This window comes from Oscarella lobularis, chromosome 20, assembly GCF_947507565.1.
Source record: "Oscarella lobularis chromosome 20, ooOscLobu1.1, whole genome shotgun sequence".
NCBI classification, from domain to species: domain Eukaryota; kingdom Metazoa; phylum Porifera; class Homoscleromorpha; order Homosclerophorida; family Oscarellidae; genus Oscarella; species Oscarella lobularis.
The window spans coordinates 1,557,834-1,580,677 of NC_089194.1; the positions used below are offsets into that span (position 1 = coordinate 1,557,834).

General features: G+C 45.5%; 8 protein-coding genes and 1 long non-coding RNA gene across 12 annotated transcripts; 6 read left to right on the top strand and 3 right to left on the bottom strand.

Moving 5' to 3' along the window:
• Window positions 1-2: 2 nt before the first annotated feature.
• LOC136199296 (tyrosine-protein phosphatase non-receptor type 21-like) lies at window positions 3-3,624 on the bottom strand. Its single transcript, XM_065989473.1, has 22 exons — window positions 3,392-3,624; window positions 3,141-3,322; window positions 2,988-3,085; window positions 2,854-2,924; window positions 2,732-2,799; window positions 2,582-2,669; window positions 2,444-2,532; window positions 2,313-2,394; window positions 2,158-2,258; window positions 2,049-2,099; window positions 1,917-1,995; window positions 1,820-1,862; window positions 1,499-1,770; window positions 1,372-1,446; window positions 1,241-1,315; window positions 1,116-1,187; window positions 936-1,067; window positions 807-884; window positions 676-759; window positions 557-632; window positions 337-497; window positions 3-287 (listed from the first exon to the last, which is right to left on the bottom strand). Exons 1-22 carry the CDS (start codon window positions 3,548-3,550, stop codon window positions 147-149), a joined length of 2,277 nt encoding a protein of 758 aa, XP_065845545.1. The 5' UTR covers window positions 3,551-3,624; the 3' UTR covers window positions 3-146.
• Window positions 3,625-4,939: 1,315 nt separating this feature from the next.
• Window positions 4,940-8,164, top strand: LOC136199293 (glutamate receptor ionotropic, kainate 1-like). 2 transcript variants are annotated; one of them, XM_065989471.1, is made up of 2 exons: window positions 4,940-7,750; window positions 7,806-8,164. In XM_065989471.1, the coding sequence occupies exon 1, from the start codon at window positions 5,049-5,051 to the stop codon at window positions 7,731-7,733; it is 2,685 nt and encodes an 894-aa protein (XP_065845543.1). In that variant the 5' UTR covers window positions 4,940-5,048; the 3' UTR covers window positions 7,734-7,750; window positions 7,806-8,164. The 2 variants fall into 2 exon arrangements, with proteins under 2 accessions (XP_065845543.1, XP_065845542.1); XM_065989470.1 differs by having other exon boundaries at window positions 4,940-7,743; window positions 7,806-8,163.
• Window positions 7,718-8,519, bottom strand: LOC136199297 (uncharacterized). 2 transcript variants are annotated; one of them, XR_010673007.1, is made up of 5 exons: window positions 8,447-8,519; window positions 8,262-8,372; window positions 8,056-8,208; window positions 7,939-8,000; window positions 7,718-7,888 (listed from the first exon to the last, which is right to left on the bottom strand). It is a non-coding gene; the product is annotated as an uncharacterized lncRNA (long non-coding RNA). The 2 variants fall into 2 exon arrangements; XR_010673006.1 differs by having other exon boundaries at window positions 8,056-8,372.
• Window positions 8,520-8,737: 218 nt separating this feature from the next.
• LOC136199189 (MAP kinase-activated protein kinase 2-like) lies at window positions 8,738-10,639 on the top strand. Its single transcript, XM_065989341.1, has 9 exons — window positions 8,738-8,947; window positions 9,001-9,140; window positions 9,197-9,259; window positions 9,320-9,401; window positions 9,453-9,573; window positions 9,632-9,707; window positions 9,781-9,905; window positions 9,967-10,052; window positions 10,276-10,639. Exons 1-9 carry the CDS (start codon window positions 8,753-8,755, stop codon window positions 10,483-10,485), a joined length of 1,098 nt encoding a protein of 365 aa, XP_065845413.1. The 5' UTR covers window positions 8,738-8,752; the 3' UTR covers window positions 10,486-10,639.
• A 184-nt stretch (window positions 10,640-10,823) lies between these two features.
• LOC136199190 (uncharacterized) lies at window positions 10,824-12,628 on the top strand. Its single transcript, XM_065989342.1, has 3 exons — window positions 10,824-10,996; window positions 11,258-11,480; window positions 11,848-12,628. The coding sequence occupies exons 1-3, from the start codon at window positions 10,942-10,944 to the stop codon at window positions 12,542-12,544; spliced, it is 975 nt and encodes a 324-aa protein (XP_065845414.1). The 5' UTR covers window positions 10,824-10,941; the 3' UTR covers window positions 12,545-12,628.
• On the top strand, window positions 12,623-15,700 carry LOC136199186 (myosin heavy chain, clone 203-like). 2 transcript variants are annotated; one of them, XM_065989338.1, is made up of 6 exons: window positions 12,623-12,698; window positions 13,147-13,545; window positions 13,606-14,097; window positions 14,154-14,447; window positions 14,502-14,627; window positions 14,851-15,700. In XM_065989338.1, exons 2-6 carry the CDS (start codon window positions 13,192-13,194, stop codon window positions 15,511-15,513), a joined length of 1,929 nt encoding a protein of 642 aa, XP_065845410.1. In that variant the 5' UTR covers window positions 12,623-12,698; window positions 13,147-13,191; the 3' UTR covers window positions 15,514-15,700. The 2 variants fall into 2 exon arrangements, with proteins under 2 accessions (XP_065845410.1, XP_065845411.1); XM_065989339.1 differs by having other exon boundaries at window positions 12,637-12,698; window positions 13,080-13,545.
• Window positions 15,701-15,777: 77 nt separating this feature from the next.
• LOC136199188 (transcription factor EB-like) lies at window positions 15,778-18,432 on the top strand. The gene is made up of 9 exons (XM_065989340.1): window positions 15,778-16,009; window positions 16,264-16,558; window positions 16,751-17,001; window positions 17,056-17,104; window positions 17,151-17,231; window positions 17,285-17,423; window positions 17,478-17,550; window positions 17,602-17,749; window positions 17,800-18,432. Exons 1-9 carry the CDS (start codon window positions 15,870-15,872, stop codon window positions 18,319-18,321), a joined length of 1,698 nt encoding a protein of 565 aa, XP_065845412.1. The 5' UTR covers window positions 15,778-15,869; the 3' UTR covers window positions 18,322-18,432.
• Window positions 18,379-19,331, bottom strand: LOC136199191 (uncharacterized). Its single transcript, XM_065989344.1, has 5 exons — window positions 19,128-19,331; window positions 18,939-19,049; window positions 18,779-18,879; window positions 18,555-18,726; window positions 18,379-18,501 (listed from the first exon to the last, which is right to left on the bottom strand). Exons 1-5 carry the CDS (start codon window positions 19,305-19,307, stop codon window positions 18,427-18,429), a joined length of 639 nt encoding a protein of 212 aa, XP_065845416.1. The 5' UTR covers window positions 19,308-19,331; the 3' UTR covers window positions 18,379-18,426.
• On the top strand, window positions 18,557-22,830 carry LOC136199185 (ELKS/Rab6-interacting/CAST family member 1-like). The gene is made up of 10 exons (XM_065989337.1): window positions 18,557-19,729; window positions 19,882-20,232; window positions 20,288-20,467; window positions 20,533-20,628; window positions 20,681-20,818; window positions 20,883-21,029; window positions 21,083-22,129; window positions 22,179-22,271; window positions 22,327-22,500; window positions 22,552-22,830. The coding sequence occupies exons 1-10, from the start codon at window positions 19,415-19,417 to the stop codon at window positions 22,678-22,680; spliced, it is 2,670 nt and encodes an 889-aa protein (XP_065845409.1). The 5' UTR covers window positions 18,557-19,414; the 3' UTR covers window positions 22,681-22,830.
• Window positions 22,831-22,844: the final 14 nt, after the last annotated feature.

Consider the following 22,844-nt stretch of genomic DNA (forward strand, 5'->3'; position numbering starts at 1 on the left):
AATGTACTAAATTCTCGTCTAAAAATTGAACGTGTTAAGTGCTAAAAACACAACACAGATAGATAAAGTTTCAACGCATTAGTTGTAACTAGTCTAGGAACGGTTCAAGTGGCTAAAAATTTAGAGAAAAAACAATCAGAACAAAGTCAAATGAGCCTATTGCTCTCTGGGGAATGAGACAAAAAGTGCAGGAGAGCCTCGTAGCAGAACTTGTATTGTATGGGCGTTTGCACGAGCGCCATTCGCTGGGTACGAAGCCCTCTCAAGACGTCGGGAACGTCAATGGACTGCAAGAATCTCCAAATAAATAATTTTCGTTATTTATGCATTTTTTACCTCGTTCTTTTGTATAGCTTTGAGTATCGCTTCCATCATGATCGTGACGCCCGTGCGTCCAACTCCCGCACTGCAGTGAACCACTGTGGGCGGATCAAGACTGGGGTCTTCGCTTGTGTTGTTGGCATGGCGACGAAGAGTGTCTATTTCGTCAATAAAGGCTGCAGAAATGGACGTAGAGGTAAGAATTGAATTTTTTTACAAGACGCTTTGGTCTCACCAAGAAATGATTCGGGGTCTCTTGGGACGCCGTGATCCGGCCACCCAACAAATTGCAAATGCCAAATTGTTCTTGCCTAAATAACATAGCAGACCCCTCCCTATAAATGTATGCCATACCTCTTGAGTTGGGGTGTGTTTTAAGATGAAACCACGTGTTATTGTCGTCCCCGTATCATTAAAATATTCAGATGAAATGTGAAACTGTACAAACTGATTCTGATACCCGTTTTAATTAACTTAATTCTTACGTTGCCATGAGTGACTTCGGAATCGTCTCCCCCTCCTTCGGAAGGCCAATAACGATGGCATTTGATTCTATTGTTTTCCTAAATAATCAATCAAAACTATGTCAATTAACCCTTGGGGAAAATTATTACGATTTCCGCTGTAACCATGACAATCAAACGAGCCTGGTTCTCCCACATCATTTGCCAAAAATCGGCAGCTGTACTTGCCAAGGGTCCTTGACTGGCAATGTAATGTTGAGCAATTCCGCCCCCCACATCCATCTGAATATTTTTTAGTATTTTAATACCCTACTAGCTTTTATCAATTACCGAAATGTGATTGGCATTGATGTAATCACTGTCTGTCCTGTTTTCTTCCGGGTTGAGCCGTACTCTCGTATCCTTAGTTATAATAGTATTTAAAAATACGTTCTATGGGCTCAGTGTGTTATTACGTCATAAGGAATTATATCTTTAAAACGATTTTTCGTTTTGATTTCGGCCAGCGGGAGATTTACGAGAGGACGATCCTAAAAAAGTTCCCTATTGCAACAGTGTAGCATAAAAAGTCCCGTAAAAATTTCACTTGGAATTTTTTGGGAATTGAATCGTATTCAACCAAATACTCTTCCGAATCAAGTCGTTCCTGAAGAGCCTCAACCTAATAGAAGTAAAATTATTACGTAAAAACATAGGCTACGTTATTATGATACCAATGTAGTACGAGTGGGTGAAATCCGAATTTTCTTTGAGCGCGATTCTGTAACCCTGCCCTCCGCCTCGCCTTTTTTTTCTGTTTGAATGGCGCCGTCCAATTCGTCGTCTGTGTCCGGGTTTGATAAAGCTGGGCTGACAGACTTCTCTCTATTCTGTTCTCTTTCTTTTCTTTCCGCTTCTTCTACTACGGGAACGCGTTCAACTTCTAGCGTTGTTTCTTTCTCTTCAATCTTTTGTAAGCTTGAACTCCCGTTGGCTGCTTTGAAAGCTAATAAATCAAATATTAGTAAAGGAAATGCCATGTACAGTAGTAGTACTTGTCATTTCCATTGATCCCGGAGGATTGAAGTCTGATTCAGCCTTAAATTATCAAACTATAGTTTTTAAAACTGGTGCATAGATGTTATTTTTTACTGGAGGGTCTCCTTTTCCCACCAATGCAGAATCACTTCGATTCAGAGTTTGCTTTCTTGCAAGAGAACTCTGTCTTGACCTTAATTAATCAAATAATTGAAAAATAGTTCATATATTAGATGAACTGTTTACGAAAAAGCTCTTGAGTATCGGTTTGCTTCAAATTGGGTCTTGAAATAAATTCTGAAACGAATGTATTGGATTATAACATAATTTTTCTACATGTCTATCAAGAACTAACCCCACTCCCCGCAATTTGACTCCCCTCACGCTTTGCAACCGATAGAAATGGTGCTGGCTTATAATAAGATTGTGCGCATACTCAGCCGACTCTTTTGAAAGCTGAAGTATAAAAAATCATTATAAAACTATTGATTTTGTGGTGATTTCCTTTACCATTTCAAATTGAATGACTTCGTCGCGAACTTCCAATTCCAAACGCTTTTTCCTGAACTTAATTGAAAAAATGTCAGGCCACCTGAAGTATTATTAAATAGAGCTATTATTAATTTTAAATTTTGGCTGACTTGAAATAAACTGTTGGCATTCCATTCATATGTTTCACGTAAACTCCCACGTAGCTCGCCCCTATTTCCAATTTATTGGAATCCTCATCCTAAATACCCAATACATTTAAAATATTACACTTCTTGATACAATTTTACAAGAGCCTGGCAGCCTTCGTGCCCGTATCCTTTCAATTGCTGAGCGAGACGAATGTAAGAGAGCTCAGCAGCAGCTTGGGACATTCCCCTATAAAATTAGTACGAAATAATAATAATAATAATTAATGTTTATTTGGAGAGTCCACGTGCCTGTGTTTACTGTAAAGTTCAGACAGTCTTCCAACAAAATCCGCCAAGTTAGTAGAAGACTGCATGTGCTATTACACAATAGAAGAATTTACTTATAATTTCTATTTATATTAATAATTTACAGGTGGAAAAAGAACGAAGGAGGACAGGTGACTATCAGTATGAACTTTCCTGTCAAAATCTTCAAATTCAGCTACGAATATTAATAATACGTTGTCTTTAGGTACTTAATGAATTGGGGTCTCACTGTCCCTACCTTGAACAGCGAAAGAAGCCAGAGAAATAGCTTGCTCTTTGTTGCACTCCAAGTTTCCCTTCAGCACGCTTTCTTTCAACTGCAAGAACAGCAAATACCTAGAAGAAACGAACGTATCGACTCTCGTTCAATTTAAATTGCGACCCGACTCACTTTGACACTTCCTGTTGCAGAATCGAAGTATCCGTGGGAAAGAAACGAACGCGAAAGAAGACTTCCGGTTCCTTTGCTCCAATCGACGATTTTCGCTCCAATTGCTTACGAATTCCTTTTTCCAGATCGATCCATCTTAGGTGATCTGTTCGGTCGTAATACTGAAGTCCGAATATGTACGACTACGGGCGGGAAAGGGAGAAAGAGGCGGACATCAACCTAATCCTAATCCTAACCCTAACCCAAGTCACCTCGTCAAGATCGAGTACTTGGGCGACACGATCGAGACAGTCTTGTCCGGTTGAAACAGGCGAAAGCGTGAAATCGACTTCCGTTCCGTCGAGGAGATGTATGCGGATGCCGTACGCGTTTCGCGACACGCTGTACGACTTGCGAGTATGAAAAGCCATTGTTGACGTTATTTCCCACTGTCAGACGTCGATTGTTCAGCGTCTGTTCGACTTGAGCGAAGAGACAATGCAAAGAATGCGAAATAACATACGGGGGCTTGCCATGATTCCTCTTGTTTCTTTTGCAAGGAAAAGTCTGAAAAAATCGACCAGACTAGCTAAATAATTTGTATGCAAGATAAAAAGTTAGCAAGGAGCTGTACTGTATAGCTTCTCAAGATTCAAAGAAAACATTATTCGAGACATAGTAGGTCTGTCACGAGCTCACCCCTCGGCCAATGGTGTGCCCGTGCATAGTTGCGCATTTGTGACACTAAATAATAAGAACCGCTCTATTGTTAATTAATCCGGGACATCGCCTTCAAGAGAGCGTTTTGCCAAGATGCTGCGGTTCATTTCGCAGTTAGAGAACGGGTTCAACCTCACGGCAGCTCGTGAAAGCATGGAGTTGCAGTGGGTCGTCAGCCTCTACGCGAGTGCCCTTTATCTCCTTGCAATATTTGCCGGGAGTCGTTTTATGGAGCAGCGCGCGAAATTTAGCTTGCGACGCCCACTGTTTGCATGGAATCTCCTCCTCGCGCTCTTCAGCGCAGTGGGGACCTGGCGAGTAACGAAACCCATGGTAGCTGATCTTATCACAATGGGGTGGAGTGAAAACATGTGCACCGCCGACTACCAATACGATAAACCGCAGATGCTCTGGATTTATATATTTTCCATGTCGAAACTTCCCGAACTTTTCGACACTCTATTCATCGTGTTGAGAAAGCAAGACCTCACTTTCTTGCACGTGTATCACCATATCTCAGTTTTCGTCTATTCGTTATGGTCTCTCTCAATGATCCCATTTGGCCAGGCTCGCCTGTTTCCGGCTATGAACTATTTTGTGCACACTGTCATGTATTTCTACTATGCCTTGCGCGCTCAGGGAATTTTACGCCTGCCTCAATTTGTCAGCAAATCTATCACTCTCTTGCAAATAGCGCAGATGATTGTAGGATTTGCCGCTTCTATTGATGCGGTAATACGGTATCAACTTGAAATTCCCTGTATCATTCAGTATGGGCAAATGTGCTGGTGCACTATAATGTACTTGAGCTACTTTGTGCTTTTTGTTCAGTTTTTCTACCGCCGATACACTAACAAGAATTGAATGCGTGACAGTAGAAAACTCAAAGACAATTCTGTGATTATGTTTTTAATTATTTTGTTTGGTGCATATAGGCGTGGCAGCGTACACGTGAGATGCGTCAAACGTTGGCAAAGCCGATTTCTAACCCGTTGTCTCATTGCCGCTACTTTGCAACTTTTGTACAGCCATCAAGTGTTTGGGAAGATCCGATTTGGCAGGGGCCCCCTTGCAGAACCAGTGTATAGCGTACGCTACGATTGCTCCACACAACCCACACGGAGAGCGAGGTCTGACGCCGACGATCCTGCAGACAGTTGAAGCAAAGCGCTGGATTAGTCTAAGACCGTGCTGGTTTGTGCAAGAGCCATGCTTCTGGCTCTTCCCCTTCTGCTGCATCTCCTACTAGTACTTGCAGCTGCTAGTGAGATTGCCAGCTCCGAAAACAAGACGAATTCAAGCTTGTTTCTTCCGCCAAGCAAGCCCAGAACTGAGATTGAGTTGTCTATCCTGTATGCGAGTACAAGCGTTCTACAGCAGACTCTTCCCCCAACCACTTGGCCCACAATAGACTGGTATCTCCGCCGAGCTGGACGTTTTTCATATAGCAACATCACAGAACCTCCAAATTACTACTTGCATTCAACTATTTGGCTTAGTCCAACGGAGAACACTAGAGAAGTATTTCTCGCCTTGTACGTGGCTTATTTCTATAGCCAAGCTATAGTGTTTACCAGTCTGTTGAACTACAAGATGATGGATTCGATTGCGTCGTTTACGACTGGCCTATCAGTGGAAACGCCCGTTGTGTCTTTGATTCCTCTTCACAACTGGCAGGCGGAAGCATACAAGGCTCCCTATGTTCTCATTCCTCAGTTTGGTCAACGATTTAGAGGTCGTGTTGCCTTGCATCTGATTTTGGCTGGAAAAGCGCAAGACGACAACCTGAAGCTACGAAAAATTCTCATTTTTAAGGAGAACGCAATAAGTTCAATTCTGAAGGATTTCTACGATGAAGAGGCGTCGTTATTTGAGGTATTGCCTGTCAAAGATGTTTTTGTAAGTTTGGACAATTTAGAAAGAGTTTCTCATGATCTTGCGGTTGAAACCCCGTATCCTGACGTCATGATCGTCGACTGTTCCTTGGAAATTTTCAGTAAGCTTGCACCTCTTCTACTTGAGCAGAACGTGCTAACAAACGAAACCCTTCTCTTATTCTTTCACGACTATCTTGAAATTAATCTGTGGAGTGGACTTGAGCTTCTTTGGAACTATAATATCACGGTTTACATTTTTGGACAATGCCGTCCGGAGTGGGAATCCTGTCAGACTGATTCCGATATCTCAAAAAACCAAACCCACAGGACGTTTGAACCCGAAATTTACGGAGCCCTTTTTCACGACCTATTAGAATTGGCCCTGGAAGCAGGCGAAGCGAGCGACTACGATCCCTCGAACTACAGTTATTTTAATCTCAGCATACCATGGGTTTGCGACCAGACTCCTGAAAGTTTGGGAGAGTACTATCTCCTATACTATTATTCCTATTACGATTATTACTACTACGAGGAGTTGGAAAGTTACAGGTATACAATGCAGATTTGGTACCAACACGATGGAGACAAATTGCTCAACGCTCTCAAGAGCAATTGTTTTAGTGGAAAAGCTGGCACCTTGGCCTTCAGCGAAGAAACTATCGCCAAATGCATTGACATCAGCGCAGTGGCTGTCTTGCCTCTTAGATTGACAGACGTTTATCAAAATACTAGTGAAATTCACACCCGATCTACGTGGAGAGTTGACGGACGATGGACCCAGTCTGAAGGCCTGAGATTAGCACCCCGAATCACCGTCTTCCCCGAAAGAATTCGAGATGTCGAAGAAGAGAGTGTCTTGAAAGTCATAGCCAAGCACGACTCCCTTTTTCTTTATACAAGCGAAGAAGACGACCGTGACGTTCGAGGAGTCGACGCCGATTTGATAAACTTTATCGCTCTGAGTGCCGGTTTTTCCAGGATTGAATACACTCTGTGGAATCAAAGCGACGTAGGAATGTTAGAGGCTCTACGTGACCGACATGATTGGGACATGGCTGCTGGTGCTATTGCAGCTGTACCAGATACCGCCAATTTCACTCGATTTTATCACTATTCGTCTGTTGGCATAATAGCACTGCAATCTCAAGAGACAGTCTCGTTGGACTATATGTGGAATTTTATGGATCCTTTTCAATGGACGGTTTGGCTAAGCATTTTAGCCATGTTGATTATTTCTGCTTTCGTTGCCAAATGGCTTCATCTGGCAGAGTCCCTTCCCGACAGTTTGTGGCTCAGTTTTTGCACGGTGTTCTTTATGAACGAGAATCGTCTCGTCATGACGAACTCTTTCGGTCGCATTTACATCATCGCTCTTCTCTTCGTCATCGTTGTTCTGATATCATCCTATACGGCTAACATGGTCTCCTTTCTGACATCGGAGCCCGCGACAATAGATTTCAATCTTTTGTTCTATCGAAGACGACCTGTTGCTGCTGGAAACGAATTTGGCGAATTAACGTGGCTTGAGCGGTCGGGAATGCGAGATATCGTGCCAGTGACTGGAGACGAAGAAGCGGTCTCTCTCTTGCTAAACAATTCCGTTGATGCCTACGTGGCTGATGTTCATCTAGTTGACCGGCTTGCTACGACTTACTGCAATCTTACTGTCGTCCAGCGAAGTCTGTTCAAAAGGCAATTCGCATTTGCTATTCATTACCGTTTTTCTGAGAAGTATGGAAAAGCGGTAGATGATGCCATAGTTCAAGCAGTAAATTCCCGTCAGGTTAGTGATTGGCTGCAAAATCATACCGAAATGCGATCTCCCTTGGTTGGGTGTGAGTCGGATCGCGGCAGTTCGGAGAAGCAATTGGGTTTGAACAACGTTGGGGGAGTGTTTGTAATAGCTGCTAGTGGAGCTGCTCTCTGTGTCGTGATAAAGATGACACAAAGAGTGGTTTGTAAAAAGAGCAAAATGCGAGTACAGCCAGGCTACAACTCGGCCCGGTCGAAATATTAATTAATGCAAGGTACTTGGTAATATTTCATAGAGACACGTTGAACTCGTAAAATAGTGCAACCTCTCAATTAGTGTGCAGGGTTTACTGCGACTACGACTAAACAAAACAGCTGCTGTTTCGACTCATAGACTCTTGCGACGACCTTGGCTTGTTTCTACAATTTCAACGTTCTATGTAGCCTGTACGCATAGCATTGTCACTTACCATGATAGTGAAATAGCCGTCTATATGTTCTCTTGCCCAAGTTCCAGAAAATGTAGACGGTTCTGCATAGACAGTCATACGTACAGCTCCTCGCGGTACTGCTACTAATACTATTACTGTAAGCTTCCATAGGACAATTCTTGTTGTAGCTTTCAATAGGATCGCCATAATTGTTACAAATACTGGCAAAGTAATGAAGCTTCTCGGATAATCCAAAAACGAAAGTAATGTTTCCTTCAAGTTTCAATTTCAAATTAGTCAAATTTTTGCCTGTAAAACTGCTGTTGATTGAACCAGTATAAATAACGCAAACAAATTTATACGCGGCTGCACTGTTAGCTCAGCTGAAAATGTTTCTACTGAATCTGAGATAGTTGTAGTTGGGCACAGCGTCGTTTTTGTGCTAATGTAATCGATTTGGTTGTTTACATCAGCTGCATGAAATGGAATATATATTTTAGGTCAATCAAGTTATAGATTAATAAGATGACATTGAATAATGGCTTACCACATAATTTAAAGCAGAAATCCTTGCAGCACGACAGGGAGGCATTGCCGCGAAAAGCTTCAGTGAATAGAGGCAGTAAGGTGATAATAATTGCAAAACTGTAAGAGTGCTCTGCCATCATGCACTACAAAGACAAAACTGATACCTGAAGAGAAACGACTGGGAAAAATTGCTAAATTGAAATTAGATATCAGGAAAAGAAGGCACAGTTCAAAGGTGACTGGTTTCCTCCTTCCAAAAATAGACTTGACGTAGTGACAACGAGACGATGATGCATCGACTAGCGCACGTCTCCTTCCGCAGCAAATGTTTGCAAAGCTCCGTCTTCCATTTTCCAGTCAAGCGCGAGCGCCGAACGCCGCCCAAGCGCGCGCGTTCCGTCCCAAGAAGAACGTCATCACAGAGGACTACGACATATCGAAGCAGGTCCTCGGACTGGGCGTCAACGGCAAAGTTCTCGCCTGCACGTCAAAAAAGACAAAAGAACGATACGCCCTAAAAGTTCGCACAAAGTCATTGTTAAGATGTCTCGGCACGATTCTCACTCGATGAAGGTGTTGCGAGATGTTGCAAAAGCGCGACGAGAAGTCGATCTCCATTGGCGTGCCGGATCCCATTTGAACATCGTCAACATCGTCGACGTCTACGAGAATAAATATTCGGGGAACAAGTGTTTGTTGGTTGTAATGGAGTGGTAAGAAACGTCTATGGGGTGGGTGGGGCCCCCCTCCTAATAAAAAATCTACGTAGCATGGAAGGTGGGGAGTTGTTCGATAGGATACAAAAGAGAGCCGATCAAGCTTTTACGGAGAAAGGAAAGCTTTGATTTGCTCGGAATCGATTTTTTAATTGTGTAGGGATTTCTCTCTATATAGAAGCGTCTGTTATAATGAGACAAATTTGCAGTGCTGTATCATATCTTCATCATCTAAATATAGCTCATAGAGATCTAAAGGTAAATTTAGGAGACTTCATTTGTCGAATTTTTGATTATTAATAAATGTAGCCTGAAAATTTGCTCTATAAGAGCAAAGATCTTGATTCCGTTCTCAAACTCACTGACTTTGGTTTTGCCAAAGAAGTGACGTCAACGTTACAAACTCCTTGCTACACTCCATATTACGTGGGTAAGGTTAGAACTATTATTTATTTTTCTCGTACTACACGCTTGTTTTGTTTCTGAAGCTCCCGAAGTTCTCGGTCCTGAAAGATATGACATGTCGTGCGACATGTGGTCCCTCGGTGTAATCATGTATATTCTGTACGTTTTTGAAGGGGGGATATCATTATGTGTATGAGATGCTAGACCTCGTTTCTTCTTCTTTGGGGTTTAGTCTTTGCGGTTTTCCTCCCTTCTACAGCAATTGCGGTGCACCGATATCCGCTGGCATGAAGAAACGAATCAGGAGAGGCGAATACGACTTTCCCAATCCCGAATGGAATGACGTTTCTAAGGAAGGCGAGTCATCACTTTCTCCCATTCCCTTGTCTTCGTAAAGCGATTAGTTTATTGTTATTAGCTAAGGATATTATACGTTCCCTTCTAAAAACGGATCCAAACGATAGAATGAAAATCGACGAAATGATTGCTCATCCTTGGCTCACGGTAAGCCCCTCCTTTTTTCGTAATTAGCTTAGGGAACAAACGCATGCATGTTCGACGACGAGAACTTCATAAAAGATTTTTTTCCGGGGAGATTCTAAAACTCAGAGGTCAACCTTTAGACTATTGATGTACCTAAGTCCTATTATGAACGTTGATTGCGCGACAAACAAATAAATGTGCAGTTATATTGGGTAGTCTTCCGTTGTAAACGTTCTTGTGGTAGGGAAAGATGGACGTTCCCAACGTTAGTCTCACCGCTCCTCGCGTTCTGCAAGAGGAGTCCGAGATGTGGACGGACGTACAAGAGGAAATGTCGCATGCTCTCGCCGAGATGCGCGTCGACGGCGACCAAGTGAAAAAAATCAAAGAAATGGGCGAATTGAAGAATCCTATACTGGATCGACGTGCAAAGAAGCAACAAGGAAAAAACTAGGTGCTAAGGGGGCCCCCTCCTCGTGCATGAGCCGAGGGATTTGTAGAGTTACGATACAATCGAATGTTCTGTGTACTTGTTATGCGTCTCAATTTGTCTCGTGATGTCCTGCCCCTCGACTGTATTGGCCGATTAGAATCTCATTTATTGGTTAGCTGTCGTTCGTCATTCTCGTCGTGTTCTTTGCCATACCTTTCGTTCCGCAAACGCCTACACGTGCCCACTTCTTGCCCACCCCCTTTTAATTGTATCAGCGTCTCGGCCAATCGAGTGCGGAGATTGTTGTCATGTGGTTGGCAGCACACCAATGAGGGCTTTACCTTCGTGAAACCTGACTACCCACTTCCTCGTTCGCCGCCAGACCGCCCGCACTCTTATCGGTATTTTGTTGCAATTTAGGGAACACTCGCTCTTCGCTCGGTCGCCGAAGCAGAACGAAAAGACGAATAATCGACCATGGAAACGCCTTTCGACGTTCTGACTCACGTCGCTCTCCTAGCACGGGAGCAAGGTAAACAAGCGTTTCGCGACTGCCTCGTACCGATCGCTCAAACCGGACGAAACGTACGAGTGGAGGAAAGAAATCGACAGGAGTCTCGTGGCTCAGTGCCGATTTCTTTCCTCTCTTTCACTGGTCTTGTCATTCGTCACTCTCTAAAAGGTGACGATACGTGGGCGGGAGGCGTTGTCTCAGACTTTGGTCGTCTTCGTTTGCTCGTTCTTCGCATTCTTATTTGCCCATGTCGTCACTTTCGCTTCTTTTCTCTCGTAGAAATATCCAAATCGGTTTCGACGCCGTCTCGAACGCCGTCGCCGGTCAATTCCGACCCCGATTCGGCCTCCTCCGCGAGCGCGTCCCGGCGCACCGGCGTCAAGCGGAAAGCGGAAAAGGCTCGACTCGTAGACGAAAGACAAAAGAAGCGAACCCCGCCGGCTGCCGCTGCCGGTTCCGCGGAATATCCAGCCACCACCACAGGGTCAGGAGCCATTCTAAAGTAAGAACGCGTGTCGATACAGATCGATCGGGCGGGGACATCGCGATACCACTTCCAAGATAGACGGCCACCAGGTGTCGTAGAAAACGTTTGTTTTGATTTTACCGTGAGGATTGCACCGCCCGCTTTCCGTTGCCCTAGTCTCGTCCCCCTCCTCCCTACAACATGAATTGATTCGATTTGCGCCCCCTCCGGGCGCGGTAGAGGACTCTTTGTTTTATTGGCCGCGTGCCTCGAATTCAGCGACGAGCACTATAGAACGAGTCTCTGAAATATTTGAGGTTCCCGCTGCACATTGTTAGCAGGTGTTCGATCGTTGCTCGATCGCTGGACGTCAGCCATCCTAACCACGTTGTTTTTCTTACAGCATTCAAAGGAGATCGCCGCCACCTCCGCTCCCGCACGCCCCTCCTCCCGGCGTCGCAACTCCGGTCGTCCCGACGACGCTGAGCCCGTGTTCCTGTTGCGGAGGGCCCATTCATTATAGCCTTCCTCTTCGTCCTACTCCCTACAGTCTTGCGCCGCCGCCGCCGCCGGCTATCTGTGCACCGTCGCATTTTTCGTACTACGCGCGACCGCCGCCGTCGTCGCCTCATTTTCATTATCCTTCTCAATTCAAATCGTCGGAAGCATCTGCTTTCAGTCCGATATCGAGAGCTGTTGCTGCTCCTCTTGTTTATTCCGCCGGCTCTCCGCCCTTTTCGCATCACAAGGAAAAGACTCCGATTGCGCGCCCCCTGCCTATACGACCGCGCGGGACTCCTCCGGACTTGCGTTTCGCACCTACGCCGCTGTCTTATAAGAAGGAAGAGACGTGCCAAGCCGGTGCTGTAACGACGCGAAAGGCGGGAAAGAAAACTCCAACGGATATGAACATTGACGAGCATTTCAAGAGAAGTCTTCAAGGAGATCGCTTGAGACAATTCTATCCTTATCCTACGGACGATAAAGGCTCGGTGGAAAATCATTTCAAGAGGGCCTTGGGTGACGAGTGGAATAAAGTAAAAGAGGTCGAAAATGAGCAAGAAAAGAACAACTCGTTACTTAGTCTTAGGATGGTATAATACTGTGTAGAGTTTAATTAACGTACATTTGTGAATTTTTGCATGTAATTATCCGGGACTAGTTGTTTGGCTGACGGTATTCCATCCCGTATTGTCTCTCTTCGCTGGACCGGTGTCCTGCTCGGCCGTCGTTCTCGACTTTCGAACAGCTACAGTAAGAGTAGTCTGCCAAGCCCATAGCTCGGTACTTTTGCGGCGGGGGCCCCTTTCCTGATCGAAAACTCGCCCACCGGAAAAGTTTCCCTAGTAAGATTACCAGATCGCCTACAAAGTCTATAAAAATAGAAACGCACACGCAACGATTTTTCGTGGAACATCGCTTTCTCCCCACTCAATCAACGGTAAACGTAAGATGCATGACCTCACCCCATGCACTCTCTTCCCGTTTTCACTTTCGCTGCAAAGGAGATGGGCAATGCATGGGCTCCTAGAGAAATCTAGAGAAGACTTACTTATATGGCAAAACGGCGATAAGGGGACGAGCCAGGGATAAAGCCAGGGATTAGGGGAAAACACCTCCGGCATTTCCATGTAGATCGTTCTTCCTTCCTTACCTTCTCCTCTTCGCAAAAGCGTAAATAGACAGCGTTTCTACTCGGCAGATAAACTGTTCCAGTGCCGTACGGTATCCATTTCCTTGATTACCCATGTCTCGTACTGACGTAAGCGCCCTATCGCAACAAGAATACGACGAATTTCGTCGCAAGTTGTGCGGCGTCGACGGACTCGGCTTGGAATTGCATCGTCTTCGCGTCGAAGACGAATCGTTGCGCAACAAAGTGTCGCGTCTCGAACGAGCGTTGGAAAATCTCGAGACGTTTTCCAACGACTTGCAGAGTCAATTGAATGGCGAATGGGGTCCAGAGACGGTGTCGTTCGTCCTGGCGCAACGAGGTGCGACCGAGGACGCGAAAATAATCGAGAAACTGAGTCGAGAGAATCAGAAAATGAAGTCGTTAATAGTTCAACGTGGATTAGACAATGTGGAGGAGTTGAGAGAGGTAGACTATTACTTTTATTCAAAACTTTTAACCGTAGAATTTTTCTTTTTTTTCATTCAGAGAGTGGATGAATTGTCGCAGTTAAACGACGAATTGCGTTTTCAATTGACAAAAAAGAATGACGTCGACGATATTTTGAAAATGGTTGAAGTCAAGGAGAGTCTAATTCGTTCGTTGTCCGAGAAATTGGAGCAGTGTCTCGCCAGTCTCGACGAGGAAAGAGAAGAACGCATGAAAATGGATATGATGTTTAATAGAATGAAGAACACGATGATGACAACGATTCAAGAGTTAGAACTCCAGTTGGGGCAGCAGAAACAACACGAATCTGTCGAAATTGAAATCCAAACGGACATCAACGGCGTAGAATTGGAGGAGTTTAAGGAAGAGATCGAAAGTTACGGAATGGACGAGAGGAAGGAAGAGGGAACGTCCCCGGCGTTTTCAGAGAAAGGAGAGGAGAATTTCGACGACGACGAGCTCTTTCAATTGCGTGGACAGTTGTCCGAGGAAAAAGTAGAAAGAGAAACGTGCGAGATTCAAGTCGTTCAGGTTCGTTTTTTCGACGATGACGTCGAGGAGGATAAGAGTCTTTCATTTTTGTTTAGTTATCTGAAATCAATGACTCTTTGAATAAAGAATTGAAGAGTTTGAATGAGAAGAGTGCCACCTTGGAGGCAGGATTGAGAGAAGACATTCGCAACGTCAAGAAAAAAGCTAATCAACTCGCCCACGACAACGCGATTTTAAAGAGAGAAATGGAGCGGAATATGAGAGAGAAAGAAGACGAAATTCGAGCTCTCGAAGGTAAGTTGAGAGAAGCGAATGGGGGCGAAAAACTGGCCGTCAAAACGAAAGAAGTCATGACTTTGCGTCAGGAAATTGACATATTTCAGCAGCAGGTGCATATCACTAAAGCCAGTAGACTCAATTTAATAAAAAGTCCTATTTTTAAGGTTGAAATGTATCAGAAAGACTTCTCCGATCTCCAACGCGACTATGAACGAGCAAAGCAGCACGTGAATCAACTTAGTAGCGAGAAAAGTTTTCTTCAGCAACAAGCAAGAGAACAAAAACAAAAGGTGAGCTGTTGTTCCCTACGCCTCGTACCATGTCAAACATCGCAATAATCGCTGTAACCACAATAGAAGCGCACGGCACACACATGCACGCATAGTAAATAATTGAGTTGAATATTATAAGGACGGAGCGTCGATAAAGTTAAAGGCTTACGTTTTTTTCGATTATGGCCGTTCTGTACACGGACCCCTTCTTGAAAAAAAATCAAGCGCGATGTTTCCTTAGTTGGATCAAAGCGTGAGCTATCAACGCGATCTGCAACGCGAGTGCGACATCATACAACAAACCCTATCGTCGACGAATTCTCTCCTGAGAGATCGCACGCAGGAATCGTCGAAAAAACAACGCGTCATCGACGAACTTCGTCAACAGTTGCGAGCGCTACGCTACCACCAGTCGGCGGCAACGGCCGAAGCGTCGGTACGAGACGGTGGCGGCAGCCGCCCGTCATTTGCTCCTCATGACGAACGCGGAGGAGCGGCCGCACCGCCGGATTCCCTCGCCTCTTCCGGATACGGAAGCAGCATGGGATCGCACGGATCGATTCTGACGCGCGGAAACTACGCTCCTTTGCAGGAGTGGATGAAACGCGAGGGGGTCACGTCGACACTGGGAAGCACCGCGTCGTCGGCTCGTCCTCATCCTTCCGCATCTCAGCCCTTTTCCCCTGTAGTTACCCATTCCTCGTCGCTAGTTAGTAGTCCCCCGGAAAAGAGGCCGTTGCCGTCGTCACAGAGACCGGCAGCGACGACGGCGGCGGCAGATATTAGGTCAGCTGAGTCGTCTTCGAGGTTGCTGGAGTGTCCGCGGTGCGAAGCTCACTTTTCAACGAAGGAATTTACTTCGTATAGACGTCATTTAGAGGAGTGTTTGTCGTCGGGCAATTAGTGCTGTAAAAAGTTCCGTGTCCACGTTCTGTTTCTTTTTTGTTTTGTTTTGTTTTGTTTTGTTTTGATTTGGAAATAGTTAGAATTCAACTAATGTATTTTATATGACTTTTATTACATGTATAGAGATATACTGTGATTGTGTTTTTCTTCCCCACAGTGTATATTGAAGGGATAGAAGCACTGAGTGTCGTTTGTCTTTGTACTGCTATATCGGTTCTGGTTAGAAGGCGTGCATAATTGTGGTTAGAGCGCGTTACGTCGCCGAACGAATACCAGCAGAAGCACTGGAAATCGGCGATTTCGTGTCTGACAACGTTATTGATCGCTTGAATCAATAAAGCGCGCTCCTTTTTAATGCAATCAGGCGTCGTCAGTTTGCAATTAGACGACGATTTGTTCGAAATGATCAAGGCCAAGGGAATCAAGGAAGAAAGCGAGCCGATCGACTCGTCGGAGCCATTCTCCAAGCAAGACATCGAGATGCTTCAGCAAAGGTACTCGGAGAAAGTGCAAACTTCTTTCGTCAACGCGTTACCCTCGCGGGGGCCCCACGTCCCAATTGCCACCCCAAGTCCCCCGAATCCCATCTTGAAAGCGTGATTTTCGTCACGAGACTTCTCTCGGGAACGGGGAAAAAAAAGACCGTTGTTAGATCCTAGTGCGAATGATGCAAGAACCGGAAACTGTGTCCAGAAACCGTTCTCTTCCATAACGTCGTCCTCTCTTTGGGGGGCCCCCCCTTATTTAGCGCATCTCTGCCTCACATCGCCCAGCTTCACCTAACCCCCGTACGTCGCGAGGAGGGCCGACCCAACACGTCGACGATGTCTCGTACGAATCTCAAGCTTCGCTTGCAGAAAGAGCAAGCGGAGTTGGAGAATCGTCGAAAGGAGCAGGATAGACCTCAAGGGAGCGGGGGTGGGGACGGTGCTGGAGGTTCGTCGTCGTCGATTCAAGCGATTCTACTTTCATCTACGGCGGGTCAAGGGGTCAAAAAGCCTCAGGCGGCGACAGTTGTTGGCGTGCCTGTTTCAGTCTTTCAGGTGAGCGCTTCAGCGAAATGTAGTCTCTCTTTTATCTAGATTAGTCAGAAGTTTATACATTGTTTTCTACTCAAAAAAAGATCAGTACTTCTTTATCAATGTAGCCTTGTACTACTACTATATATCTTTTTCTTATCTATGTATTCCTTCTGCTACTAGTTATCACGATTTTGTCTTTTTCTTTCTTTCTAGGTTCAAACGAAATTGCAGCATCCCACTCCGTACTACGTAAAGCAACAGCAGCAACGAAATCTTCAGGAGTATCTCGCTTCAAAGCCAAGCATTGAATTACCAGCTTCAGCAGCCATGCCTCCACATGAATCAGACGCAGAATCTGCGTCCACTACTCCCCTATCTTCCATGACCGATCTTCATCAAGCAATGTCGCGTGCTGAAGGAGGAAACGAAGCTGAAGTAGAGAGTCTATTAGACGGATTGCTCAGGTATCTAAATAATTAGAATCCAAATTGATTTTTTGACTACTCTGAAATTTTTAGTATGGAAACGGAGAAGGGATTGGCTTCTGTGGTGTCTACATCTGCTTCTGTAATGCTTTAGTCTATATTTTTTCAAATACTTATGTATTTTTTAGACTTTTGCTCAGACTGCTTCAATAATGACTTCGTCTCAAACTAATCCCTTCGAAGTTTTCTCGTTTCCTAAGCATAATGCTGTACGCTGAAATTCTTTATTTTTCAAATTATTGTTATGTCGTTTTTTTTTCAGTCTGGTGGCTCGCCTCCTCTGACTGCTTCTTCCTCGTCCACGTTCTTTGCTGACGATGCGCTGGGCGGTGGTGGCCAGCAAACGGATCTAAGAACACGCTCAATAAAAGAAAGGCAGAAGAAGGACAATCACAATCTGAGTAGAGAATGCCTCGGAATTGATTTGTCCATGATGGGAGAGATTGTTCTTTTAGTTGAACGGAGAAGACGGTTCAATATTAACGATAGAATTAAGGAATTGGGCGAACTGTTGCCGAAATCTGAAGGGTGAGGAACAGTTTATTTTGGGGAGACCTTTGCCTTGAGAGTTTTGTACAGGGACTTCAGATTAAACAAGGGAAACATTTTGAAAGCAACCGTTTCTTATGTGATGAGACTGCAGAGGGTTGAAACCGACGCGGGACTAGCAGAGCTGAAGCGAAAACATTTGGAAGAAACAAACAAAAGGCTACAGCTCAGAATCCAGGTACGAGAATAATAAATAGATATTTACTATTATTATTTATTCTGCTGCAGGAACTTGAAATGCAAGCGCGTCTCCACAATTTTCCCACGCAATCTTTGACTCCAGAAACGAAGGAGCTCGCTGATTTGGGCATTGAAAGGATAGCCGCAACGCTTGGCACAACCGTAGGCGCAATGCCCATCATCCAAGCAATCCCAAACGATCCCTCCATCGAAACGACGTCGACGGCGGCGCCGCCTCTCTCAATCGACATCCCCAACCAAATCCCAGACGACATCGGCGACGACTGCACTCCCTTGGCAACGGATCCCGGCTTCCCTAATCTTCTCAACGACGTCATCATGACGGACGGCACGGACGGCGGCGGCGGACTAGTGAGTGCGATGTCCCACGCGAACTATGCGTCGGCGACTCACAGCGAGGTGAGTTCTTTGGCGAGTCTCGACGATCTGACCGCCGCCAATCAAGCGGCAACAGCCGGAGGAGGAGTATCGTCTATATTTCCTCCTCCTCCGGCTCACTTTGACGCAAACGCTGAATTGTTTTCTGACATGTTTTCTACTCATCACTAGTTTCTCTTGCCCTCCCCTTACTTTTCCCCCCCTCTGATTTGTTTTGCTAGCGTTAGCTGTGTCCACTGCGTTTTATTTTAGTTGTAAGAAAAACGAACGCACCGATCACGAGGGCACGCTTTTTAACGAGATTTTCATAAATTCCGGTTTTTTCTCTTCCTCTTCTTGCTGCTTTGAAGCCTAGACACGCGATATTAGAGATTCTCCCTTTACCCCTATTCGTTTTCTATTACGTTCTCCAGTTTTTGGCTTTGCTTTCTTAGGTGCAGAGCCAGCTCGTTGTTTCCCAGATTCTTTTCCTCTCGTTGCTTTCCCGTTATCGTGCCAATTCGGCCCTCTGAGTCCGGTTTTCGCCGATCCATGACCTTTTGCAGCTCGGGAACGCCGAGCTGCTTTGCTCCCCCACTAACACGAAAAATAAGAGTTTAGCTTATACTAAACGCCCATTCGTATATACCGTTTATGATTGAGTTGAAGTTCTTTGTGCAATTTCTTCGCGTCTTTCGACGACGAGACGGGGTGGGGAACCTTTTTCGGTTCGATCTGCACCACGTCGTCCTGATCGTTGAAAAGATTTGCACAAAAACGCTCAATTCAGTCAGATTCTTATAAGTTACGGGTGGCGCCGGCCCGAAAGGCTTCTGAGTAGGGGGAGGCGGCTCGTTTCGCTCCGCCGCAATACGATCAATTTCACTTTCGAGCCGCTTCGCTATCGCATCGCGACTCGGCTGATCGAGAGAGAGAAAAAACGCGTCCATTTACAACCCCGCTTCGTGTCGTTTCAACTCCCCCCCCGTCCCCGTTACCGTGAGATAAGAAGAGGGCACGTAACCGACTTCTTGAGTCCGAAGACTCTTGACGGCCCACCAGCGCTCGTCGGTCGCCTGCATCACGCGAAATTGATCCCCTTTCGAGAACGAGAGAACGTCTTCGCGTTCCTTTTCGTAGTCGTGAGCGGCCGTGTAGATATTGTCTACTGGATCCATCGCGAGACCTTAAAAAATGAGGGTGGAGCCCGCGAGGGTTAATTGGCCACGTGACGTTCGTTTTGGTTGGGAAGCGGTGTCGTCGCGTTGGTTTTCTTTCGATTCTGATGGACGATTTTGCCTTTCCAATGGCTGAATCGCCGCAGCGTTCGCTCACTTCGCCGGCGTCCGACTCGAATTCCCTCAAAGATCGACTTTTTGATATTCAAGACCTTCAAGCTAAGGTTTTGGAGTATCAGAGAGACAACGTCTTATTGAAAAGGGAAATCGAGCTCAAAGAGGCGAAGCTTCTATCGTGCATGAGAAGCATCGATTTGTTTTGGAGTCCCGAGCTGAAAAAGGAGAGAAAAAAGCGGCAGGAGGAAGAAGAAAAAGTCAACAAGATGATGGCTGATTTCGAGAGACTAAAGAAGAGCAAAGACGTAAGATATATTTGGGAGGTGGAGCTAGAAGGGCGTGTCCGTACTGTGGGAGTTATAATAACGAGTCAAATCTATCAATTTTGATTTTGGATGGGCTCTCCTGAGGGTTTTCTCCTCTAATAAAGAATGATACGGGAAATGTTTTCTCCTAGGATTCGTCGGATTCACCGATTCAATTTCTGTCGGCGCGTCTCCACGGCGACGTGCTCTCCAACAAAGGCGGGTCCCAATCACCGAGAAAGGAAAACGTGCGAAAAACCGTCGAAGAAATGGAATTGCGATTCGAAAAGCAAAAGGCGACGCTGGCGCAACGCGAAGAAACGATCAAGAAACTACTCGAAAGACTTCAAAAGAAAACAGCCGAAATGAATGCCCTGCAAGAGGAAATGAATCATTCCCTGGAAGGAGAACTAAGCTACAAGTTAGAAGCAGCTCAAACCGAGATAACGTCGTTGCACAATCAGAAAGCTCAGTGGGAATACAAGCTTCATAAATTAGAAAAGGTCCCAATAGTTGCTCAGTATCCCATAATAAAAATAAAAATTATGTTGTGTGTAGCAAGGAAAAGAAACAGCCGAAAATTTTCGCCAGAAACAACTAGAACTCGAAGAAGCCCGACAACGCGCCTTGGAGTGCAGCAGTCACATAGCGAGTCTTCAAACAGCCGTCGAACAGAAAGACATTCAATTGAGCCAGCTAATGCAGCTTGTCTACGAACGAAACGCTCAATATAGCGAGGTGAGCGCCAGAGATCCGCATGTAGGGTACGTGTGAAAGGAAGTTGGCACGTTCACGCGCACTAGGTGAGAGAGAATCAGGAGACGATGGCCCAAGACAGAGACGAGGATCGACGACAAATAGAAGCCTTGCAAAGCCACGGAAAGTTCCTCCGAGCGAAGGTAGTGTCATTTAGGCATGGCTTCGCGTGTGGCATCGTCGCTCCCTCGCTAGATCGAGTCGCTCAAGAACGATTTGGCGTTGAAGGACGATCTCGTGCGTGGGATTGAGGGTAGGAGTCGCGAGGAAGCCGTTCTGCTGCAGGAAACGGTGACAGCGAAGACGAAGCAGTGCGAACGGCTTCAGAAAAATGTATGGGGGAGAGGAAGAGACTGGTACGAGGTGTTGATGGTGATTGGCACTCTTTCAAAAATAGGTGAAGTCGATGACGGAGAAGTTGATGGCTAAAGACAGGACGATAGGAAATCTAGAGGCTGTCAATCACGATCTCGTGTCAAAGAAAGACGAATTGGCTTCTCAAGTGAAGGCTAACGAGAGACAGATGTCATCACTTCGCAGAAAGGTACTGTAGTCATGTGTCAATCAATCACGAACGTTGATTGACAGATCGTCTAGATTACAGATTTAGAAGCGGACGTCAATGAAAAAGAGGAGATGCTTACTGTTACGAAGAACCGTCTCGTTCTTCTTCGCGGTTCTCAAAGCGAGGACTCCAGCGACGTCGTTCGGAGTCTCGAGGAGCAGCTCGAGGACCAGTCTCGTCACGTGAAGATGCTGCGAGAGCAAAGAGAAAGGGAGGATCGAGAGCGAGAGGAAGAGCGCGATCTGTTCAAGCAGAACGCGACTCAATTAAAATTTCGAGTCAAGAAACTTAGCGACGCTTTAGAAGTTACGGAGACGAAGTTGACCGAGGCGGAAAAGCAGAGGGCTTCGCTAGCCGCAGAAAATATGCAAAGGAATTCTGAAATTTTTAGACTGAAAGAAACGTTGGATGAGACGAAAGCCGAGCTCGAAAAAATGCGAGAATCTTCACCGAGCTCCAAAGGGAGTGATCATAGAATTGCTGAACTTCAGAAGGAGATCAAATCAAAGTCTCTCCAAGTAGCAGAACTCGAAAGATCCGCGACTGATTTGAGCACGAAGTTGGTCGAACTGAAGCGAGCGCAGAAACTCGAGAGGCAAATGAACGCTCAACTACTGGGCGAAGTAAAACGACGAGAGGGGCAGGAAACGCATAGAGAGGATCGCATTAGTCAGCTAGAAGAATCCCTCAAAGAGAGCTTAGAATTGGCTATAAAAAGGGATAAAGAAATGGACGCAGATCGAGCAAAATTTCTTAGATCCGACAAGGAGTTTGCTGCTCTGAAGGAAACGTTCGACAAACGCGAACTTGAACGAGCTGAAACGGAAAGCCGATTGGCTAAAATGACGTCAGAATTACAAGATAGAGAAGCTCTTATCGTCTCCCTGAGAGCCGAAAGGCAACGGCAGATGGAAGAGGTCATGGAAATGAAGCAGAGCTCCCTTCTGGCTGAAATATCGGAAAGAGACGCCAATATCGCTCTACTGGAAACGTCGACGGCTCGAAAGAAGGAACACAAAGCGGCGATACAGGCACTGAAGACGGAGAAAGACAGACTTGTGTCGGAACTCAAAGACTGGGTAAATTTTTTCCCTTTCACTGATTTTATATGATTGTATATATACATAGACTCGCAAGCAAATTCAACTGAAACAAAGTGCGGAAGAAGAGGGTGGAGAAAGTCGACTAACTCAAAAGCTATTGAATGCTACTCCAGAGCAAGTAAATAATTTTTTTTAAAATATTTTTTCCTCGATCCGCGATTTGTCTCCTCAAGGTCTTCCAGGCAATACGTAACATGGAAGAAAGAACGAAACGCCTTCGTACCTACATCGATCAATTGTTAGCAGCAGTGCTCGAGCAGAATCCGAATTTGTTAGAAGGAATGCCAAGACAGCAACAGAGTCAAGGAAAATCCATAGAAAATCTCAGAGGCACTTCTCTGGAAGAGGTAAGCTATATAGCACGTTATAAGAGATACTGCGCAAAATACTTCTACTAGCTACTGTCTGATCTTCGCGATCGCGAGCGAGACAATTTCGACCTCCAAGGCTACGCGAATCTTCTCCTGCAGAGAATTATGGAAAACCAACCGTCTATATTAGAATCCGTTGGTGCAATGCAAACGTAGGGAAACCAGAACCTTTAGAAGTGTCTGGGCGGGATCAAAGGAAAACCGCCTCCTGGACTAAAGGACGCTTATGCGTGTCGAAATAGCGCTATTTTTATTTCGTAATCGACAGCTCGATGTCAGCTGTCACGTCAAACCCGTCAAAAACGACGATGCGATGTCAG

Bases quoted from the DNA above. Each gene is read 5' to 3' on its own strand.
- LOC136199186 (XM_065989338.1), top strand. From the start codon at position 13,192: ATGTCTCGTACTGACGTAAGCGCCCTATCGCAACAAGAATACGACGAA. The intron at 13,546-13,605 runs GTAGACTATTAC...TTTTTCATTCAG, and splicing joins ATGTGGAGGAGTTGAGAGAG to AGAGTGGATGAATTGTCGCA. The intron at 14,448-14,501 runs GTGCATATCACT...CCTATTTTTAAG, and splicing joins TTGACATATTTCAGCAGCAG to GTTGAAATGTATCAGAAAGA.
- LOC136199296 (XM_065989473.1), bottom strand. From the start codon at position 3,550: ATGGCTTTTCATACTCGCAAGTCGTACAGCGTGTCGCGAAACGCGTAC. The intron at 3,086-3,140 runs GTGAGTCGGGTC...CGTTTCTTCTAG, and splicing joins CTGCAACAGGAAGTGTCAAA to GTATTTGCTGTTCTTGCAGT. The intron at 633-675 runs GTATGGCATACA...TATGTTATTTAG, and splicing joins AACACACCCCAACTCAAGAG to GCAAGAACAATTTGGCATTT.
- LOC136199188 (XM_065989340.1), top strand. From the start codon at position 15,870: ATGCAATCAGGCGTCGTCAGTTTGCAATTAGACGACGATTTGTTCGAA. The intron at 17,002-17,055 runs GTATCTAAATAA...TGAAATTTTTAG, and splicing joins CTATTAGACGGATTGCTCAG to TATGGAAACGGAGAAGGGAT. The intron at 17,750-17,799 runs GTACGAGAATAA...ATTCTGCTGCAG, and splicing joins GGCTACAGCTCAGAATCCAG to GAACTTGAAATGCAAGCGCG.
- LOC136199189 (XM_065989341.1), top strand. From the start codon at position 8,753: ATGTTTGCAAAGCTCCGTCTTCCATTTTCCAGTCAAGCGCGAGCGCCG. The intron at 8,948-9,000 runs GTTCGCACAAAG...CACTCGATGAAG, and splicing joins AAGAACGATACGCCCTAAAA to GTGTTGCGAGATGTTGCAAA. The intron at 10,053-10,275 runs GTAAGCCCCTCC...TTCTTGTGGTAG, and splicing joins TTGCTCATCCTTGGCTCACG to GGAAAGATGGACGTTCCCAA.
- LOC136199293 (XM_065989471.1), top strand. From the start codon at position 5,049: ATGCTTCTGGCTCTTCCCCTTCTGCTGCATCTCCTACTAGTACTTGCA.
- LOC136199185 (XM_065989337.1), top strand. From the start codon at position 19,415: ATGGACGATTTTGCCTTTCCAATGGCTGAATCGCCGCAGCGTTCGCTC. The intron at 19,730-19,881 runs GTAAGATATATT...GTTTTCTCCTAG, and splicing joins GACTAAAGAAGAGCAAAGAC to GATTCGTCGGATTCACCGAT. The intron at 21,030-21,082 runs GTACTGTAGTCA...CAGATCGTCTAG, and splicing joins TGTCATCACTTCGCAGAAAG to ATTACAGATTTAGAAGCGGA.
- LOC136199190 (XM_065989342.1), top strand. From the start codon at position 10,942: ATGGAAACGCCTTTCGACGTTCTGACTCACGTCGCTCTCCTAGCACGG. The intron at 10,997-11,257 runs GTAAACAAGCGT...TTTCTCTCGTAG, and splicing joins TCTCCTAGCACGGGAGCAAG to AAATATCCAAATCGGTTTCG. The intron at 11,481-11,847 runs GTAAGAACGCGT...TTTTTCTTACAG, and splicing joins GGGTCAGGAGCCATTCTAAA to CATTCAAAGGAGATCGCCGC.
- LOC136199191 (XM_065989344.1), bottom strand. From the start codon at position 19,307: ATGGATCCAGTAGACAATATCTACACGGCCGCTCACGACTACGAAAAG. The intron at 18,727-18,778 runs GTATATACGAAT...TTTTCGTGTTAG, and splicing joins CTTCAACTCAATCATAAACG to TGGGGGAGCAAAGCAGCTCG. The intron at 18,502-18,554 runs GTAATAGAAAAC...TCGCGTGTCTAG, and splicing joins AAAGCCAAAAACTGGAGAAC to GCTTCAAAGCAGCAAGAAGA.